Below are 21,565 nucleotides of genomic sequence, written 5' to 3' on the forward strand. Positions count from 1 at the left end.
TAAAAAATAAAATCGTTTTCTCCTTATATGCCATCTCCTTTTGCTGTTGGCTTATGCGTTTTGCCTTTGCCTTCAGGTGATCATTCGGAACTGTTATACTATGTGAATTATTCAGAGAGCTGTCAGGACTAAGAAAATGTATGTGGTCACCACTGTCTCTGCAGAGGCCCTGGTGCTTCGGGACTGGTGGCTGTCAGATGAAAAAGCCCTTTGCTCTCACTGCGTCATGTGCTGCACGGCCTCACCCGGCCCCAGTGGAAGCAGCTTTCCCAGAATGTGACTGCAGTCCAGCCCCAAGTATCTTAAAGTCTAAAATTAGCTGTCACCTGATAAGCTTTGTCTATTTCTGCCCTACTATAGCCCTCCCAATCCTCCTTCCCAGGAACGATAAGTTAAGGTGGCTTTAAGACCTGGCAGCTCAAGGTGACTTTGGCCATCCGTGCAGAGAGGGCTTCTATTCCCCAGGAACACAGAGACAGCCCCTCGCCCCACCTGAGGCCCCTGGTGTCTGGTGTCCACGTCTGGAGCTCCACTTGTGACGGTTTGAGGAATCAAGAAAAACATTCATGTCCCAAGATCAAGAAGGATGATGCAGACTTTATGGCTTAAGTACCGATGAAGCTCAAATAAAGGACAGTCGATGGGATGTTTTGGAGCGTTTTGAAAAATGTCAAACATTTGCTGGCAGGGAAAGTTGTCATATGTTGACGAGATTTTCACTGTAGGAGAATTGTGGGAATTCTTTTTCTGAGGAAGATTTTGTTCTTGAAACAAAAATAGTATTTCAGTTGTTTGACTCGTTTTATAAGGGTAGTTCCACTTAAAGAGACAGATATATCAACCTCTCTAAACTTCCCTCAGCCCTGTGATTCATACATCCTCATGATAATTTCCACCAGCCCAAGTACAAAAGAAAAAAAGCAAATTTGTACAGTTTCGTATTTAAAAAATGGATTTGGTGAATTTACCATATTCTTCATCATCCATCTGGAATGGCACCAGGTCACTCGCCAGGATGAAGCTCTTGGTACATATTTGAAATGATTCTTGATTTCTAGAGCTGCCAGGTGCATATTCACTTTGCTTTCAAGTCCTCAGCCTCAAACATAGTGGGAAGCCATGCCTGAGCCATCTTCATTGTTCTTTTTGGCCACAGGGAAGGTGGAGTTGCAGCGAGGACTCCGGGCTGTGTACCATAACATGCCTCTGCTGTGGCAACCCGGCTACCTCAACAGAGCCCTTCAAGTGATGGAGAAGGTGGCCTCGTCCCCGGAGGACGGGAAGCTGTGTGCAGAAGCGGTACGTCCTTCGGCTCTAATTCAGTGTGCTTTAGCCGTCTCCTGTTCCCTGTGAGCCAGGCTGTGAATCTGTTTTCATTTTCTTCCCCTCCCCCTCCTTTCTGTACTTCTGTAGAATCATGTACTTCTCCAGTGGAAAGGGAATGAAAAACGGCACACATTCTCAATGTTCCTGACCAGAAGTATTAGAGAATAAGAGTAGTGTTGACTCTCTAGCTCAGTGTGTGGAGGAAAACTATCCCTGTCTCCTGAAATTTAAACTGAGTTCAGTAAAACACTGCCCACAATACCACCCTCTCCCCCAGTAAAACTCAGTGGCAGCTCAAGAGAGGTTAATATTTCATCTTATTTTTCGGCCTTTCTGTACCCTTGTAGCCCCGGGAGACTGCATGGCAATTATTATCCCCCATAAAAGCCCTCAAGAGAGGAATCTGGGGGCTAGAGATGGCACAGTCTTGTTTTGCTTCTATGAAACGATTCTGTGGTGAATGCACGGTGCTGGAGGATGTGGGTCGGACGTTCCCTGCAGAGTCCTCAGGGGCTCCCTCTACCTGGACTGGGCCACTGTCTCCCTATGGCCCCAGCGCATCTCTCAGTCACCTAGGGCTCTTGACACTGGAACCACCAGACTTAGCCCACAGGAAACGTATTATCTCAGAGCCACATGAAAGCCTCCTGCCCCACAGACAGCCAGTGTCCGCTCCTGTCCAAGCCGTTTACATCTTCAGAGGGAGGCCTAGATGGACGTTGGTTGTTGCATTACCAGGATGTAAAAGTTAACTTTGAGCTCATTCTTTGTTTTCCCTTGATTCCAGTCACTTGGGCTCACTCCTTGGCTTCATTTTCATCATGAAGATATGCAAGTCTGGTGCCTGTATTGACCAGATACTGATGTCTAGTGAATCATCATGTTCTTTGGTAGATATTTGTAACAGAACATCCACATTCCTAAATACATACTCATATTTAACCTTGTTGTAGTCAGTTCTGGTGGTAAAAAACACAGTATTATACATAAATCCTTTGCCAGGGAAATTAGTCCTTCCAACCTAAGCCAGATTTGTATTCTTTGTGATCTGTCCTAATAAGAATATGATTCGGATGTCAGCAAGAATGGAATATGTGTTAGGTGTGGGTATAATGTAGTAATGGCATTAAAAGACTTGGAGTATTTCCTAGATTTTTGTTCTAATGTGACATGGTAGGATTAATTGGTATCTAAGCAGGTGCAAATGCTGACCTTGAGGTTGTAGAATGATTAGGCCCTCGGTGGGTCAAGGGAAGGTGTGCCCCAAAGTGAATGTGGTGGGCGACAGGCCAAAAGAAAAAGGAACCCTCTGTTTTATAATTTATTTACTTTCTAAGTCACAGAGATCACCTCGTTGTGGATTTCACGTATGCCTGTCAAGTCTCTGTCAGTAGCTTATGAGGGTTGTGCAGCTCCCTAATTTACAGAAACCTCGCGAGCCACAGTCTTTCTGTGAAGGAAGTGCTTGGCCTGGATTCAGAGTCTCTCTTGCGCACATTCACAATGGTCCTCTGTTGGTTGCGCTCTGTGGCAGTTTTTCTCTCCTTCTCCCACTTCCAAACTGGTTGGGGAAGAACGACCTGGAAAAGGGATTACTTTGAGTACCCATTGAACATAATTTTTGGATTCCTGCCCAGTTGACTAAAGGTGAAATCAAATGCCATTGTGCTGACTCATATACAAAGAATTCTGAGCTTGCTGATCTGTACCATTTGTTTTGTACTAAGTTGTCCATGCCATCTGACAGGGTGTTTCTCATGTAAAATCATATAACCGTGTCTCTTTCCTATAATTTTATAAGAGAAAGAGTTCACTAGTCTTCAGATCCCAGCTGTTCCTTCCTATCCCTTCCCTACCCTCTCTTAACAGCGTGTTTTCAGGGTGCTTCACAGGATGCTTAGTCCCTGCCCCTTTGTCCTCTCCACAGCTGGATGTGCTAGACAGAACGCTGAAGGCTGTGACTGCTCCAGCCTGTGGGTCTTCAGAGGCACAGCCCCAAGAAGAAGACGGCCAGGGCTCAGAAGAACTGGTGGAGCAGTTGGACGTGGAGGAAACTGAACAGTCCAAGCTTCCCCAATACCTGGAACGATTTAAGGTGCGTCGTAGCAGAATTGAGCCCCTCTGAGCTGTGCATTATGCGTGCTTCTTTTCTGTCGTGATAGGCAGCCCTTTCATGCATCAGTGTCCCACACAAACGCATGAAAACTGACATCAAAAATCATGCTTCAAACAGGAAGTGGTCTTAAAAGTAATAAATGGAATTTTTATGCTCCTTTTTGTACGTGAGCTAATCAGTCACAGTTTTGTCACTGGGGCAGCATGTCATTACCCACTCATCCCTGACATGTGCCTGATGCATGGGTAATAGCTTGCCGCCTCAGAGCAGTCACCTGACTCCATCCCCAGCTGGAAAGGATCTGGTCTTTTCTCTATATTGCGCTAATGTGCTCGATAACCCAAAAACCAAAGTAGAAATAAAAAGTCCAATTTGAGTACGATGGAGATCAGATGCCGGTGTCTTCTGTTGCTTGGCTTTGAGTTGTGCACTCAGGCCCTGAGAAGACTTACTTGGACTGCATGGAAGAGGTGAACAAGTTTCCACCGTGTCTTTTCAGAACAGATCTGAGCGCTCAAGCTGCCATTGGTACATTTCAACTGTATGTCCCGAAATCCTCTGTGATCAGAGTCAGGGAAGAAGAGCTATGTTCAGAGGTTAACCCCTTGGCCTCTTCCTTGCTTTGTTTTTAATATATTTAGTGCAAAGAGAAAAATATGCTGTCTAAAGGAGAATTCTTTGCATGAAACAGAAAACCTTCCCATCCATGCCAGCTGAACTGTTGTGTCATTTTGAGACAGATAGGTGTCATTTTGCCTGATTATTACACTTAGATCTGTTCAGTAATTATATTGAACCAGCTATGGGATACCTATTTCCCTGTGTTATAGGGAGGACTCCACTGTACTTGCAGTAGCTGTTTCTCCTGGTACTTCTGTAAAGTCATCGTTCAGTGTCCCTCTTTTATAATTTGAAAACTAAGAAAGAAAGGTTAATATTAGGTACACAGAGAATTGGCAGCTAAGTTACAAATTTACATACCTGTTCGTTTCTCTTAACTTTGCAGATTTAAAAAGGCTGAAGAACAAACAAAAAATCATCCATAGTTTAGCCTCATAGTTTATCATCTACCATATTCATATTGACCAAGGCTGCCACAACACTCCTCAAGATGACCACCTCTTTCTCTTGTTTCTTACATTTAATCTCAAGAGAGTAGAAATCTGTGCTGCATTAAATTCTTAGTCCTCATTCTTCAACAGATGCATTTTTTTGAAAAGCAAAACAAAAAGAGACAAATATTTATTGGCTGCTAGCCGTGTATTAGGCACCAGTGCGTTTCATTTATCTTCCCTATGGCTCTGAGGGTCGGTGCTGCTTTTCCTACGTTACATGACACCAGGCTGAGAGAAACTTGCCCATAAGTGACTGATGGGGGATTTGAACAGAAGTTTGCTGGCTCAGATTTGAGTTGTCATTCTGGTGTCCCAAGGTGTCTCCTTGGCCTCAAACCACATGGAAAGTGATACCAGAATGAAATAATTTTCATTGTACATTTCCTTTTCTTCCTGTTGCCTGATTTTTATAGTCTCAGGTAATTCGGGGTCCATTTTTATAGGCTTGACCCATCACACTAGGCCTGTAGCCACGGCTTGACACATGGATTCTGCCCACCTTCCTCCCCTTATTGGAGCAGGCCTCATCACCTAAGCCAGTGAATGGCATTTGTTTTTGGAGCATGGGGAGGTGTGGTTTAAGCTAGAGCTGGGGCCATTAGTGACTCTCTCTTGATGATCTACATCTTGAAGCACTTAAGTGTATTAGTGTTTTTAGTACTTCACTTCTCCAGGAATATAATACCGACCAAACCAAGATGCCATTTCAGATGGAGCTGTGAGCAGTCAGTTTGTAAAGGTTGACCTGCAATGGAACACAGCAGGTGGAAGCTTATAACAGTGCAAAGACTCCTGGGAGCTGTTTAGCATGCCATTAGTAAAAAAAAAAAAAAAAAAACAACTCCTTGCACTGGGTTCCATCTGTTGAAGGGAATGCTGGTAGACAAGCATTTATCTCACTTACTCAGAAAGAAAAGATACAGGGGCGCCTGGGTGGCGCAGTCGGTTAAGCGTCCGACTTCAGCCAGGTCACGATCTCGCGGTCCGTGAGTTCGAGCCCCGCGTCAGGCTCTGGGCTGATGGCTCGGAGCCTGGAGCCTGTTTCCGATTCTGTGTCTCCCTCTCTCTCTGCCCCTCCCCAGTTCATGCTCTGTCTCTCTCTGTCCCAAAAATAAAAAAAAAAAAAAAAAAAAAAAGTTGAGAAAAAAAAAAGAAAGAAAAGATACAGACCGGCTAGCTCCAGTTTATCAGCTGCTTCTGCCATTTTGTGTGCGTCTTAAGAGTTCTTTGCTCTGGGAGTTGGCTGCTTGGTTTGGTGTAAGTCAGAGTGGAAATGTAGATTTGTTATACTCGTGCTGTCTTTGTGGTTTAAAACAAGAAATTACATACAGAATCACAGCATATGGAGTTCCATTTACCGTTTGTGAGTGAAGGGAGAGAGAGCACATGTGGTGCACCTTAGCAAAATTGCTGGACTGAAAAAAAAAAAAAAAGTAAATGCTAACAGTGCCTAGATGAAAGGCAGCATGACACGTTCCCAGCAAAGTGCCTTTGCCTGTAAGCAGAACGTGTGGACATTTTGCAAGTGATTTAATCTCTTTTCCTCTTTGCATTCTCCCACCTGCACCCTCCTCCCTCACCCCATCCCCTCTTTTTTTCTTCGCTTCCAACAGGACTTACATTCTAAGCTTGAGGCTTTGGGCAAAGTTGAATCAGAAAGTCCTTTGACTCTGACCATCCAGCTCGTCAAGGAACAGCTCCCCACCTTTGAAGCAGAGGATATCGCATCCTATGAGCAGAAGCTGCAGCAATGGCATCTGGAACGGGTACACTTGATTCAGAGGGAACAGGAGCAGAGGGAGAAGGCAAAGCAGGAGCATGAGGCCCGGAGGGCAGCAAAGGCATCTGCCTAACAGGCCCTCAGGCCCCCAGACCCCACAGAGGAACTTCATTAGGCCCCGTCCTAGGATTCTTGCTGACCATGATGGCAGCCTCAGCTTCCTCTGCCTGTCGTCTCCTTTTCCTCAAGCAGGCTGCTTGTGACAGAAAGCCACAGTGTTCAACATATTAAGGCACTGTGACTTCCCATCAGATGCCTAGGAGGGCTGCTGAGCTCTGAGTGGCAGGTGATCAGACTGAAGCCCCAGCTAAACACCTTAAAAAGGTGCTATCAAGGCTTATGGTGGGGTTTCCGGGGTCAGGTATCAGTGTTGAACATTGAAAGTCCCTGATACATAGCAGTGGTGGAGGGAGAGGCCGTGTTTGAACAGCCTGGTCTTGAGCACAGGCTTCTGAGTGGCCTCTCTCCCCAGCAGGCAAACTGCACGTCCTGAGGCCTCCTCCCCCTCAGTGTCCTCCCAGCCTGAGCTGGGTGTGGGGCACCCACACATCTCACTTTCTCCCTCCCCCATGTCTCTGCTCTGCAGACCTAAACTGGGAAGAAATTGAGGACAGGAATGAACATGACACCATGAACCCACTGGCTTTCAAATTTCAGGCACCCACAGTAACATTTTTAGAATGGAAGCGTTTTTGAGGAGAAAGATAACTCTAGCTCTGAAGCCTCCTGAGCTTGGCTTCTCCATCACATTGGGGTAACTTCTTTCCAAAGCATTGTCTCAGCTCCTTCCTCAAGGAGGTAAAGTGAGCCTTTTGTGTCCACGCATGCACACATGTGCAACTTGTGAACACACATTGCCGTTGGAGAAATAGGAGAAAATGAGAGGCAGGATGGGGCTTGTGCATAGGAGACATTAACTGTGAACCTCCCAGGGAGTGGAAATTCCTTCCTGAAGTTTCTCTGTGAAAGGGATCAGGGGCAGCTCCTGCTTGCTGTATACATTTGCCTGTAAGTACAGTGGTATACTTTTATTCAAGGTCGTGCTCTTTTAATCAAGAACCTGTGGAAATAAATGTTCTGGGATTATTTTGGTATATTCTTTATCTTTGTGGGAAGGGAGGGAGAGAGGAAGTCACACCATCAGCATGGTGATTCTGATTGTGAACAACAAATTTTTAACCTTTCGTCTCCATCAGACTTTGCACCACACCCGGTAACATTTTTTGAGAACTAACTGTGCCGACACCTCAAGCAGCCCTGTGACGGAGGCCGGAGCAATCCCATTCTTGAATGAGGAAACTGGCTGGCACTGCTGCCCACCCTGTGTGTTACGTCCATCCATACCTGCAGGCCACGTCCAACGCAGGGTCTTGTGGGTGGGCAAAGCTGAGTCGTACCTAGGTAGAAGGTCATGACCAAAAGTCACTTGTGACATTTTAGTTGATCAGGGGCTGGGCTTTTTCAGCCACTCCCTTATATCCAGAGGAAGTTTCAAGATAAATCAGAAGGCCCCTTTGCTCAGTAAATTACTGACCATCACGGCCTGAAGCATGTTGTTAATACTTCACCTCATAATTTGGCCTTCTGTTTCCTCCCCATCTGTCCCTGTCGCACTTGATTTCCAGTATTACCAGAGTGGGGAGCATGAAAACTGCTGAGCAGCAGCGAAATGCCCTACTCTCCTCTCGGGCTCTGTTGCCTTGGCACCAGACTTTGCATTTTGTTTTCATACCTCGTAGCCGGCCGTGGATATCAGATACGTGCGTGGTATTTTTGTTGTAGGTTTTACATGCAGTCAAAGGCCCCCAAAATTTGTTTATTAAAGTCATTTTTTCACTGTGAATCAAATAGCATCTAGTGAGTAAATGCCGCTAAACATCGTACGATGCGGTAGGACAGCCCCCATGGCAGAGAAGTATCTGGTCCAAAATGTTGGTAGTGCCCTGAGGTCAGAAGCCATGGCCTAGGGTGTGTGAGCAGGGCATCCACGGGCACGTGTGTACAAATGGCTCATTTACAAATGGCATTTCTCAAGCTAAAAAAAATAATTAACATATCTAATTATTTTAATATTTAACTAATAAAATAATGAGTTTCTTATCTAAATGAGTATAAAATACGCAGTAATATAGGGTGGGCCATTATTCTTCCTAAACAGAGTCTATTATGGAAAAGAGTAAATGATGATTTATATGATTTTGCTGTATGGCAATATATAACTGGGGATCTGCAGTGATGTGGCCTATGAGTCAGTGGGACTCAACACCATTGCACCCAGTAACCTTGCTGGGAGTGCGTGGTGAGGAAGGGATGAAGTTTGAAATGGGCTCAGAGAGCTTTGGCTATAGTGAATCATAAAAGCAGAAAATGTGGTGTGATGGTATTTTCATTAAATGGTAATTAATCGTCAGAGCTGAGTTTTTCAAACGCTGACAATGATAAATTTTTTACTTTACTTATAAAATCTTACCTTAGAAAATGGGGAATGCTTTTCAACATCATTATGCCAGGGAAATTGCCTTTTATTCTAAGTAACAGCTTCTTAGCTTGAAAATAACCTTTCCTTCCCCCCATTGAGTGGGCCTTTTTGCTGACATTGCACACTGCCATGAGGATGCTATTATGGTATGGTGTCAAGGAAGTCCAAAAAAGATAGTAGCAATGCCCCTGAGATTGTGGCGGTTACCACTGGGATCTTTGTTTAATACTCTTAGGCTGTTTACTCTTAGGCTGTGTTTATTATATATGAATGTTAGGGATTCCAGATCTGAGCTGGACATGTTCAGAAAACAAAGTTTATTCTTGTAAGAAGCATCTGAAAATAAATTCCATGTTAGGATTTAAATGCTAGATCAAGGACTACAGGGAAGATTTATAAAGGATTTCTAAGAAGTACATTCTCTGATGGACCCAGTGATAAGAGAATGTCACTTGCTTCTTTGGTTTCCACGATCCTTCATCTCTGCAGAGTGCAAAATTCTAATCTTTAAAATACCCTCCCTAGTTAATATGCCTAAAATAGTATGTGGAGTAAAACCAATGCCCATTAAAATCTTCCTCCAATAACCGTATGCTGGGCCGCTTTAGGATGTCTGTGTTTCCTAGGCTCTGGCTTATTGTTGCACCCATCTTGACTACAAAAATTACATTCAACAACTCCTCTTTGTGAATGCCCCTTTCTACCTAATTTAATTCCACCTACTTACAACAGCCTAGCAGGGCAGGGATTATTACCCTCATTTTGCAGAGGAGAAAACTGAGGCTCGTATGACTTGCCCAGGCCCACACAACTAGTAAGTGGGTTCACAGTGCTTGAACCAAAATTTGTCCGATTCCAAACCCACTTTCCAACAATCACAGCATATAACCACTGTGCCAGTCTGAGACTAAGTACATTCATTCATTCAACAAATATTTATTGAATACCTATTATGTGTCGGGCAGTATTAAAATAGTCACTGAGGATACAGCAAGGAACAAAGTAGACCAAGATCCCTTCCTTCATGGCACATACATTCTATGGAAGGCAACAGTTAATTCATAAGTACATAATAATGTCATGTGGTAATACGTGGCAGAGAGACAAAGCAAGGAAAGGAAGGGAACACTGGGTAGGGAAGGCCTTCCTGAGAAGATGACTGTTGAAGAAAGATCCATGGGGATGAGGGTGAGAATCACGGTGTTACCTGTGGAAAGGCGCAGCAGACAGAGGAACCAGAGCCCAGATGGAAGCCCGCCTAGAGTGCCAGACAACTGGCAAGGAGGTCGGTGTGGCTGGAGTGGAAAGTGTAAGGTGGACAGGAGCTGGAGAAGAGGCCAGAGAGATGGGTAAGGGAAGGGACAGATGCTATAAGTCTTCCTGGCCCATTAGGAAGGGTGCTGGCCTTCACTCTGAGATGACTCATCTGAAGGATCCAGTGGCATGCTCTGATGTCACATTTTCAGAGGGTTTGCTGGTCTAGCTGCTTTGTGGTGAGTGAATGCGGAGACAGGAGGATCAGCTAGGAGGCTACTGCAGTAATCCAGGAGAGAAATGGCAGGCTTAGACAAAGGTAGTTACAGTAATGTGAGAAGGGGTAGGACTGGGTGAATTTGGAAAGTAGAATCCACAGACTCGCCTGAGATTTTTTATCTGAGCAACGTGGAGTAATGTCTTTGCCATTTCCTGAGGTGGAATAGCCTAGGGAGAGAAGGAGTTTGGGGAAATTAGGGATTTGTTTGGGGGCATGTTAAATTTGATTTGGGTTATTTTAAATGTCCTTATTGGCCATTCACACGGGGCTCTTAATTGACAGATGGATATGAGTTTGGAGACCAAAGAGGTACAAACTGGAGATACAAACTGTAAAAGTCATCAGCTTACATGTGGCATTCAAATCCATGAGACTGCATTACAGTAACATGCAGTTTGGGTTTGACTGAGGAGAGTCTGAGCCACAAAATGGAGCAGTGCCTGTTTTTTATGGTGAGATCACCCCAGGAAGCAGGCATCATTATGATGCTGCATCATCTGTGAAAACACTGCCAGGTACCAACCCCCCCCCCCCCCGAGAAATACCCAGAAGAACTGCTCATATTAAAGGAACCTGGGGTGACCAAAAGTCAATCTGCATATGTGACTCCAATAGATTTTCAAGATGCACAGGATAAGATCAAAGAGGAAATGGTGATCTGGGATTATGCAAGAGTCCAAGAAATCAAGAGTGAGGAGTTTATTGAAAGATCATTGTAAGGACACAGAGAAACCTTTGGAATTCGCACTATAATTACAAAGAGAGAGAAGGTGGAGTCAGTACCTTACCAGACCTTTGCTGATTTGCCTGGAAGACCAGAAAAAAACTGAAGGAAGCTACTACGTCCAATGTCTAGAAAAGGACCAGCTGGAAGGGCATTAACTTTCTCCATCCCTGCTGTGCCTGGGTCTGGAGGGAGTGGGATATAAACACACAGAGAGTGTTGGGGAGTGTGAACAACGGTTGGGGGGTCCCTGGGACTGCCGCCTTCCTGAGACGCAGCACTTGCAGTGCCCAAACTAGGGCAGACCTGGGCTAACCCACATGGTCCCGCACCCTAGGATCTGGCCAGACACTTCCTGGAACTGAATAGTTGGGCAGTGGAATAGAAAATAACTATGTTTAGTATGACCGATGTAATTAAAACCTCTTGATGATGATTTTCCATCCTGAGTTCTCACCTGCTTAACCCTTGAACTTCTGGAGGCATTTCCGAGTTCCTTCTTCCAAACAGCAACTTCTAATGGGGCCAGTCAGTAAAGTCCCATAGTTTTTTGGAGACACAATATTAAGATCAAAAGGAGTGTATGTAACAAAGGGACGTCGTTATGACTCAGGACAGGATACTATAGCCTTTTGAGTCCAAAGGATCATCTCTGAAGACAGGACCGTGTCCTGGAGATCTCTGCTGAGCATTCACGGGCATATTTTCTCCGGCCACATGGAGGAAATGGAGATGCCAAGGCCTCCTACTCTATACTCTGCCGATGTGAGCTGAGTGAGCTGCCTAACATAACTGCTCCTGCTCCTTTGTGTGAGCTGTTGCCTCTGTCTAGAATGTGCTGTCACATGCACACACACCCATGCACGCACACTCCAGGTCTCAGCTTAGACATCACTTCTGGTGCTCCTCCTATGTCACCAAGGCGCACCCTTGAATTTCAGAAGCCTGTCACTCCAGTCAGTTTAGGGCAGCACTTACGTTTTATCCCCACAGTATTACCCACCACTGGGTAGAGTGAAGGTACAATGATCATTTGAATGACTAAGAGGAATTCCTTCTTTTTTCAGATACCCTTTGTTATTTATAATCACTTTTCCTAAACAGCTTTTAGTTCTTGGGTGTCAGTCAAATCCACAGAGTATTATGTTAGTTATATAAGCCTATTCTGTAACTGAACAAGAAAGCGAGAGGGAGATAAGGTATTGGATGTAATTACTGAATATGATGGCTTTGTAGAGCCCCAGAAAGTCAGTCTCGGGAGGGATTTATCCAGTTTGACCATCCTGTCAAATCCTCTCATTTTACAGTTAAGTAAAGGAACTTCTTCTGACAGATAAAGTGACTGAGGTCAGGCCGCTGGCTGTGGCAGAGTTAAGATCAAAACCTGCTTTTTGCTTTGTATAGGAAGCCCTCCCAATAACCCCTTCATCTACACTGGTCTATTTACTTGTTCTTCTTAAGCAGTAATGGTAATTATCTTTTTCCTTCACCTCCCATTTTCTGTCCTTAGGCCCCAACATTCTCTAGGGGTTGGTTAGAAAAGGGAACGATGTTAGCAGTTACTGAAATGGTAGCAAGGCCCTCTCTGCAATTTGCCAAAAGCCAGGGGGCCGCTGAAAAGACAATCAGCCCTCATGAATGAATGTGTCCCCCCCGCCCTCCCCCCCCCCCCCCACTGTGGGTGGCAAATCCCAACTGATGAGCCCGACTCAGGACACAAAAGACAGCACAGCACACACATGAACTTTTGCCACTTTTGTATTTTATTGTGGAACTGAGTTTTTTTTTCTTTTACATCAAATATCCTCAATGGAAGAGGGGATATTGCACACAAATATCATAAAAGCACTACATATTACTTTCACTGAAAACTAATTTTCTACATTAGATATGACTGGATAGGATAGAAGTGATGCAGGATTATAAGACATAATACCATACACAGCTGCAGACTGACACAAACACCATTCAGAACAAGAGAGAGGAGTGGAGGTGCTTCTCAGCCAGGCTCAAGACTTTCCGGGGCCGGAAAGAGGGCTGCGTACAGTGTGGGTAAGCAGGACTCTGAACGGCTGCTGCATGGTGTTCTTGAAAGGGCAGCCCGGTCTTGATGCCTCATCTTGATGGCTCCCATTTGGGGAGCTCCAAACGAGTGCAGAGAAGCTACTTATTTTTTTCCCTTCCTTTTCAGTTTTTGATGCTGCCTTTTAAATTAATAAAGTCAGATTCTTAAAAATAGTAAATAGTTTGAATACCAGGTGAATAACCTAATTGCTTTCAAAGAAATGCTCGTCCCTAGGCTGCTTTTGGTGTGTTGTTCAGTTGGTTAGAAGATAAAAGCTTACAGTTCCTTTCAAATGGAAACAAATCTTCTAAATCTGAAGCACACAAAAAATAAAAAAATAAAATTAAAAAAAACAGAAGAAACAACTTATTAATCTAACTCACAATATCATTACCGAGCAAGAACCTCCTGTGACAGGTGACTAAAGAGGCAAGAAAAGCAATTTCAGAATTATAGAGCAGCTCCTGAGAGCTGAAATTTGGTAACAGAAAATGGAAGGTGGTAGAATTTTCATTAGCAAATGACTGAATCTTATTAAATGAGTATTGAAAAGCTCCTAAACTGCATAAGCTATTGGAGACACTTAAAACATTCATATACACTGGGGAAACCATTCACTAGGATATGTAAGGTTTAAAAAAAAATTTTTTTTTTGAACTTCATGGAAAATGGCATGGGGGGGGGGGTCAGTCATTGTATCCAGTCCCACCACAAGACTGAGAAAGCATGCACGGGGATTGGGTTTTGAGAAAGGGGATAGAATTCATTAAAATTGGAAGTGGAGGATCATCTCTAACATTTAGTCTCTGTAGAATTTTGCTTAAGAATACTACCAAAAAGTTCATGATCATGAGTGTCCTCTTGATGGAGTCTCATCATTTAAACAGAGTGTAAATTCCTTTCACGCAAATATTCAATCTGTACAATTGGATTAAAGAATCAGTATGAATAAAGCTCCTAAAAGTCTGTGTCAATCCTTAGCTCTCACCATGAATGTACATGGTACATTGTGATGGGTGTTACTAAACTAATTGTGTATTTATGGAACTAGCAAAATTAGGTTAGTCACACAGGTAGGAAAGGTGTCTGGAAAGACAGGAGCAAACTTGCAATGCACTTAATTGATTTTCCTGGTACACTCAAGCTCTGTGGTCATCACCGAGAACAATGGGTAGAAAAAGGTACTGATCTATTTCATAGGAAAAAGAGCCAGCTGACCAGTGCCAGCTTTTGTATATTTTTCCCATTAACACCCATAGCAAAAAAAAAAAAAAAAAAAAAAAAAGAAAAAAATAAGATAGAATGCTTATTATCGAGGATCGGCTATAAATGTTTGTATTTTTTTAAAAAGCAAAATAATGCACCTGTTAAATAACTTTAATTTGGGAAGTCAGAAAATAATTCCCTCTTCTATCAAAGAAAAATCAACCAGCGGTCTGGATTTGGCAAGAAGGCCGGAAATCAGTTTTTCTTCCCATGTATTACATGGATCCAACTGACTCAACTTAATAACTAATTATTAAATAACTACTATCATGAGTATCTTAGGTTGTCTCATAAAATAAGTTTGAAGTAAAGTTTATACGCAATCCATTTTTTTACAATGAGTTTTCCATTTTGTGTTAAGTTTTTGTACCCTTTATCAATGTGTTGTTCTTAAGGATTTGAAAGAAGTGGGGTAATAAATAAAAGCTGCATTTCTAGAGAAGCCTAAAAAAAATAGAATATTAATTTTAAAAAAATTAAAACATTTGAAAAATGTAATTCACAGCATTAAGTAGACTGCATAGGTCCTCAGTGAAGGGACCCTGAAGAAGCATTGTTTAAACCCTCATAGTAGTTAGCAGTGCAAAACATACACTTATCAGACAAAATAAACTAAAATGTTAATTTTGAAATAAATAACTAACATAGAAAATAAAATGAGGTCATTGTTCACTACTCCATAGATCTTAAGAGTCTGCAGGAAACACAACGTGACAGAGCACAGCACAGTTGTCACTGAGAAGTTTGCCACATCCGAACACTGGGTGCATTGATCTGCAACTTGAAACTTGACGTCAGTTTTAATCATGATCTGGCTTCCAGGTTCATAGTTCAATGACGGCAATGATGGAAATGATCTCTGAACTCTACGTGATGAATCGTAGGAGATGGGAATTCATTTGCTTTCAATGAATTATTTCTTTTACATTTTTTTCCAGAAAAGGAAATCCCACAGCAAGTTTTTGCTAGGGTTCTTTGATCTTGTCTTGGCTCTTCTACCTCATGGTTAAAGATCTTGAAAGAAGTATGTAGAATACCACTGGGTGATGTAAAGGCCTAGAAAAGTAGCCTACCATGCTATTCTCCCCCACTCTCAAATAACACATATTCAGATTTTTATGTTATGGGAATCAAGGGGTGGGAGGTATCACTATTCCTGATAGTTATGGGTTTTAATAAATATTACTGCAATATCAGACTTCAATCTCACCAGAACTTCAAAAAACATTTTTCATTGTTTGTCTTATGAAAGACTTTAAAAAAAAAAAAAAGACTGTCACTTGAAATTTTCTTTGCATTTTCCTGTAAATGAAAACACCTGTTAAAAAGTTCATCTATGAAAAGTTCTCACATATCTAAAAAAAAAAAAATCTGTACACTTGTTCCCATAATTATGCTGAAATTAATGGAAAACTAAACAAAAACAAAAAGCCAACGTAAGACAAAGGAAGGTAAATACTGTACACTTGCCGAGAACCTCTTCCACCATAAGACTCGCTGTTTTCCCAGTTCTGATCATAGAAGCCATTTCAGTCTTGGAACTTGCAGTAGTAAAGAAGCTATGAAAGGCTCAACTTGTTTGGCTGAGGGCCACAGGTACACTGAGGTGGAGGTCAACACACGTGACTCAGCATCAAACCACTGCACCAATCAGATCAGCTTCTAGGGCCCCCACACGCGCACACGCTTGCTCCTTTAACTGGAGTATCTATAATCCTACACGGATGTTTTATAAACTTGCGGTCTCACGTTAAAAAATTAAGTGCATCAAGTATCTTTGTACATTCAAGTCACTTTCTAAGGCAAATTGTCTACCGTATGTACTCCCAACCGCTTTGGTATTTGCTTATTAATTGGGGTGGACTTGGGTGTTTCTGCATGCAGGTTCATCGACTCAGAGTGGACTAACCGGGTGGACAAATGCTGGGAGCATGCCTTAGATCAATCTACTCGTGTGTCTGAAGAGTCTGAGAGTTCTGAATGGGGTTCAAATCACTCGCACATCCAGTCTACATGCACTACATTATGTCAGTGTGCAGCCTTCAAACTGAAGGAGCTTAATTAAGGCGTGAAAATCTCACATGCCCTCATAACGAGTTTTGTTCTTTTTGTTTCCTTCCAGCTAACCTGTTTTAGAAATTTAAGACCTTTTTGATGACTCAGACTGACACAAGTTGAGAATGTTTAGTATGTAGACTACAGAATACAGACTGCCTGAGAAAATGCAGACCTAAGCGTTGGTTATTTTCTCCTCCTTACCCCACCTTGCTCTCTCTCTTTCTCTCTGGGTATCTCACCCGCACTCTACCATTCCGTCTCCTTCTCCTGCATTCTTTTTCTTTCTCATCCTCTCTCTCTCGTGTTCTCTCTCATTGTGCGCGCGCGCTCTTTCTTTCTCTCGCTCTCTCTCTCGCTCTCGCTCTCTCTAAGACAAATGCCTCTACCTAGCAGAAGTCAGTTGGGTTTGCTAGTGCATGGTTTCCAAATGTTTAGCAGAGATGAACTGGGGTAGGTAATTTTGCAGTAACTTGAACCCTACTGTGGGAATACTGTTACTTCCCTTAGCAATCAGCAAAAACTAAGAAATATTAGTGACTTGCATCACCGTGACACAGTATAGCGTTTGGCAGGTAACAGTTCGGTGACTTATTTAGATGAATTGACGTTTTAGAAAAGGTGGTTTCAAATTGAAGAATTTCTGGAAACAAAGTTCAAATCCTGTGGTGTGGCTGGCCTTGGCTTTTACAGTTCAATCTTGCATGCAGGGAAGGATTCATCTTGCATAACCACTGTGCTGCTGCTGGCTAAAACCATGATGTTGAGGTCTTGTTGTTTCTCATGGGTCTCTTGGTACCATTCCCTCATCACTTCTGAGTCATGGGTAGGGATCAGGGTTACCTGCAGGGAGAGAGAAAATACCTGTTTAAGGGCAGAGCCAGAAATGAGATGAAAAAGTAAGACAATAATAAGATATTAGACTATTAAAAGAAAAAGGGGGAAGAAAGGAAAATTTTCTATTTTTCCCCAGACAAAGGACTTTTCAAGTTACATTTTCCAGGAATCAAAATAAAGCTGCAAAAAATGAAGTTTTTCTGGGAGAGATGAAGACTAGAACCAAAAGCAACTCAGGACTAGTCAATTAGTTCATCTTTACTCATCATCAGTTTTTCAATTCTTTAGTGGTAAGAGAAGAAGGGCTTCAGTTAAGGTGGAATTGCTTGTATTTCCTCTAACAAATTTTGCATTAAAGATATGGAGGATTAAATCCAGAAGCTTTAGTTATCAGTGCTGCCCAATTGTGTGTAACTAATACTTCATCCTGAGAACAAAGATTCATATCTGTGTGTGTGTGTGTGTGTGTGTGTGTGTGTGTGTGTGTGTGTGTGTGCAGCTGGCAATGGTGGGTGGGTACTGGTTTGAATAGTAAAAATTCCATGTAATATTCATTAGGAGGCCACTGGGTGCTTCTCATGGGACTTGATATAGTTAACTACCAAATAATTCTATTTAATATTAATATTAGGCAAATACATTTTACTACGTGGCAGTGCAAAATCACAGGTAAAACTGAGATAAGCGAAGGTCACAGCCAGAATAACACAGTGGTTCACAGCAAGTTAGGATGTATGTGAGCTAGGAGTGTCCTGTTGGGGACCAATGTCAGCAGTGCTCCTCCTGTGGGATTTCACATGGACAGGTGATTTTCTAAATGGCCATGCCCCCAGCTTTGGTCTATTCATGAAACACAAAGTAGTAAAGACAGTTCCTTAGTAGCCCTCACATGGAAATATCATTTTGACTCATACACACATATTCTTGGTATATTAGGGGGAAGGGCAAGTAGTCTTGGGCCCATTTTGTAGATAAGTTAATTATGCCTTAGGATGGTGAAGTGGCTTTCCCCCCAGGCATGGTTATTGGTGGTGCCAAGAATAATATTCTAGACTGTCTCCTCTGTGTGAAATCCACTTCATCCTCCGGATATCTCATGTGTGACAGACCCATGGGGCACCTTATGCGATAAACACGTTTCCTCCCCTCTGCCTCTGGACACAGCTCCATGTGCAGTGCAGATACTGTCCAGAGCTCTTACCTGCATGTTGCTGCCCCACTGGGCTTTCCCTTCCAACAAGGCATCCAGGACAGCCCGGCTGGGCTCCTCAGCAGCAGGGTCATTCCCACTCACCACGTAGTAGGATGACCTCACTCTCTTGAAAAATTCGACATCAACATTCTTACTATTGCTGTGATTGGGAATATAGCACAGGTCCAAATACACAGGGGGGCCTGGAGGCACAGCTGAGGGCTTGGAGGGCTTGGTGTTTCCTGGTCCTTTGGTAAATAAACAAAGAGAAAAGCCAGGGTCACAGAAATGCAAAGAGACCCACTGGTCTGGTACTCCTTCCCTACTCATTCCCCAAGGAGGTCCTGCAGGACATGCCAAAGGGGGCACTGGACATTTCTCTCTCTCTTGTATAGGGCATTTAACACTGGCAACTTGAGAAAATACAACATGGTTGAATGGCATGGTTTCCCTTTGTGGACAACCCATTAGAAAGGAAGAGAGTTTAAAGGCCTTCCCAAAAGATGGAACTAGATAGTAATATTCCTCCTCAAAAAGCTGCTAATGTGCACCCTAATTTGGAAAATGATCTAATAGATTTTGAAAGTCAAAAGGAATCCTCTGCATTTGGCGAACCATGGTTAAGAAATGTTAGTAATCCATGTTAGGATCTCATGTGATAGCAACTTTACTCAAAGCTGAATATTAAACCCCAACATTTGACTTAGTAAATGATTCAGATCTTAACCTCCTATGATCTCCAAGGCCCCCAGAACTCAACCTTGTTCATAAACTGATGAAATGCTGTATTCTCTCCGAGCACAGTCCTCTGAAAAGTGAGACATCTCTCCCTAGGCAAGGTTGGCTACCAAACTTTGGCAAGAGAAAGGTTTGGAAAGACTGGGCTTTCTCTAGCCAATCAAGACATACCAGACTGGGGAAAGGGGAATCCGGCTGTCTAAACGCCTGGTCTAAATCAGAAAGCCCAAGCAGGGGCACCTTGGTAGCTCAGTCGGTTGAGTGACTGACTTTTGATTTTGGCTCAGGTCGTGATCTCACAGTTCGTGGGATTGAGTCCCACATGGGGCTCTATGCTGACAGCGGGGAGCTTGGTTGGGATTCTCTCTCCCTCCCTCTCTCTCTCTCTGCCCCTCCCCCATTTGCTCACTCACTCTCTCTCTCTGCCTCTCTCTCTCTCTGCCTTTGTCTCTCTCAAAATAAATATTTAAAAGAAAGAAAGAGAACCCAAGCAAAGTAAAGATTCAGATTAACCCAAAACCTTCCTGGCACCTTTGTCTGAGGAGATGGTTTTCTGACTTGTTCTGGTTAGAAGGTTTAAACTTTTTGAAACAGTAATAGAACTAGCATTCTAAGGCAGTGGTTATTCAGCCTAGCTGCATAATTAGCATCGATTAGGAAGCTTAATACTGATGCCCAGGCCCCATATCCCAGAATCTGGTTTCACTAGACTGGGGCAGGGTCTGAGCGCCAGCATCTTTTAAAAGCATTGCAGATGATGTTAATGTGCAGTTGGGTTGAGACCACTACTATAAAGTCATTTAAAATACCAGCTGGATCCTATATATTTAATCCTCTTTGCTTTCTCCATAGGATCATTAAAGACTGTCACCCCAGAGTCAAAACCACCAGTGAATTCCATCACTTGTCCAGTTTTACTTGTAGAGGCAAGTGATGAGAATCAGCCAAACTGATATTTGGTTAAACGGACTCATTTTAATGAATACCTAGCCATTTTAATGAATGTAAGCTAAAGCCGTTAGGATGTCCATATTTAGGCCTATCAAAGAATTCTGACTTATAACAGAAGCTTGTGAGTTACAGTTCCAACAATTAAAAATGCAAGTTTTTCTTGCGCACGAAATCACTACCATCAACACCAAATGAACGCTGCTCATAGAAGCACAAACTGAGGGAAGCTGACAGCAGTCAACCCAGGTTTGTTTTAAAAATCAATTAATAATGCAGTTTCGTTGTTTTAAAAATCTTGGAAAAGTAAATTCAAATTAATTCATCTTTATTTATTACTTGGCCTTGAGAATATCTCTTTAAATGACAAAAAAAAAAAACAATTGTGTGGGCTAGAATGTATATATTTGGCAAGTTTGATAGCAAATTTCAGTTGGCTTTTATCTGTTTGAAAGGGTTTTACGTGTTCCCCTAAGTACAGGTCAGTTGCCAACTCTTTCAGACCAAGAGGTTAATTACCTGGTGGTTTTCCATTAATTCTGAGCATGAACAAACTCAGTTTGTTTTCTGCATGCATGTACAAAGAGGAAAACTGAGGAGAAGTCAAGCTTGAAATTGATCCCCCATGTTGCTTAAAGCAAAACTTGGCAACTGTAAGTGATACTTCTTAAAATGTACTGAATTTGAGAGTCCCACAGTTCAGCTATCAGATTTTTCCCTAATAAATGAATAAATGTTATTTAAGTCATTTTTTGCTTTACATGTCTAGGTCAATTTTATTATTTTGTGAATAGAGGTCTAAAATCCCTGAATAACTACATAAAGGAAATAAAATGTATTAATGCAAAACCCTATGATTGGTTTGAAGCAACAAAATGAAGCTGGGCCATCGAAGACCCAGGTCATCACTGAGAACTTGATGAATAAGGGAACTGTTACCAACAGAAATGATCAGAAGTCAGGGATATCTCCTCCTGCCAACTGAATTTCAACCTGGAACAGAATTCCGACTCTCTATGAGTGAGACTGTGGCATTAGAGGGGGATAAGAAGAGACTTTGATGCTCTTCTCTCAATTTGTACTGGGTACTGACCAGCTGAAATTAGGATGTTCCCTGGCCAATAAGAAAATAGCACTGCTTTTAATGTGGATGTAGGTCTAAAATGGTGATTTTTTTTAACTAAAAATTTTCCAGTTTTTAATTTTAAGTGTTACAACTTTTATTTTAAAAATGTTATAACTTCACTGAAAAAACATTCTTTATGAAAAAATTAAATCTAAATCTTGGGCCCACACCGGTCACACCAGGCTTGGCTTGGCACTCTGGCTCTCCCTAGGCTTTTGGGAGCTCCTGGCCTTGTCACCTTAGCTTGCCTCTGAGGCCTGTGCC

The 21,565-nt window shown here is 42.7% G+C and overlaps 2 protein-coding genes across 5 annotated transcripts in view; one reads left to right on the forward strand and one right to left on the reverse strand.

Moving 5' to 3' along the window:
• The window catches only part of MRPS27 (mitochondrial ribosomal protein S27), a 94,454-nt gene extending 80,962 nt beyond the window's left edge, over positions 1-13,492 (forward strand). For all 3 annotated transcript variants that reach the window (XM_025924430.2, XM_086699301.1, XM_086699305.1), the window contains 3 exons: positions 1,157-1,299; positions 3,254-3,421; positions 6,171-13,492. In XM_025924430.2, coding sequence (XP_025780215.1) covers positions 1,157-1,299; positions 3,254-3,421; positions 6,171-6,410 — 551 coding nt within the window. In that variant the 3' untranslated portion in view covers positions 6,411-13,492. The remainder of the gene's footprint in view (positions 1-1,156; positions 1,300-3,253; positions 3,422-6,170) is intronic.
• MAP1B (microtubule associated protein 1B) overlaps positions 12,817-21,565 on the reverse strand; it is a 101,919-nt gene continuing 93,170 nt past the window's right edge. For both annotated transcript variants that reach the window (XM_086699273.1, XM_086699282.1), the window contains 2 exons: positions 18,499-18,737; positions 12,817-17,303 (listed from right to left, as the gene is read on the reverse strand). In XM_086699273.1, coding sequence (XP_086555399.1) covers positions 17,148-17,303; positions 18,499-18,737 — 395 coding nt within the window. In that variant the 3' untranslated portion in view covers positions 12,817-17,147. The remainder of the gene's footprint in view (positions 17,304-18,498; positions 18,738-21,565) is intronic.

This window comes from Puma concolor, chromosome A1 (assembly GCF_028749965.1).
Source record: "Puma concolor isolate L17-30 chromosome A1, mPumCon1.1.hap2, whole genome shotgun sequence".
NCBI classification, from domain to species: domain Eukaryota; kingdom Metazoa; phylum Chordata; class Mammalia; order Carnivora; family Felidae; genus Puma; species Puma concolor.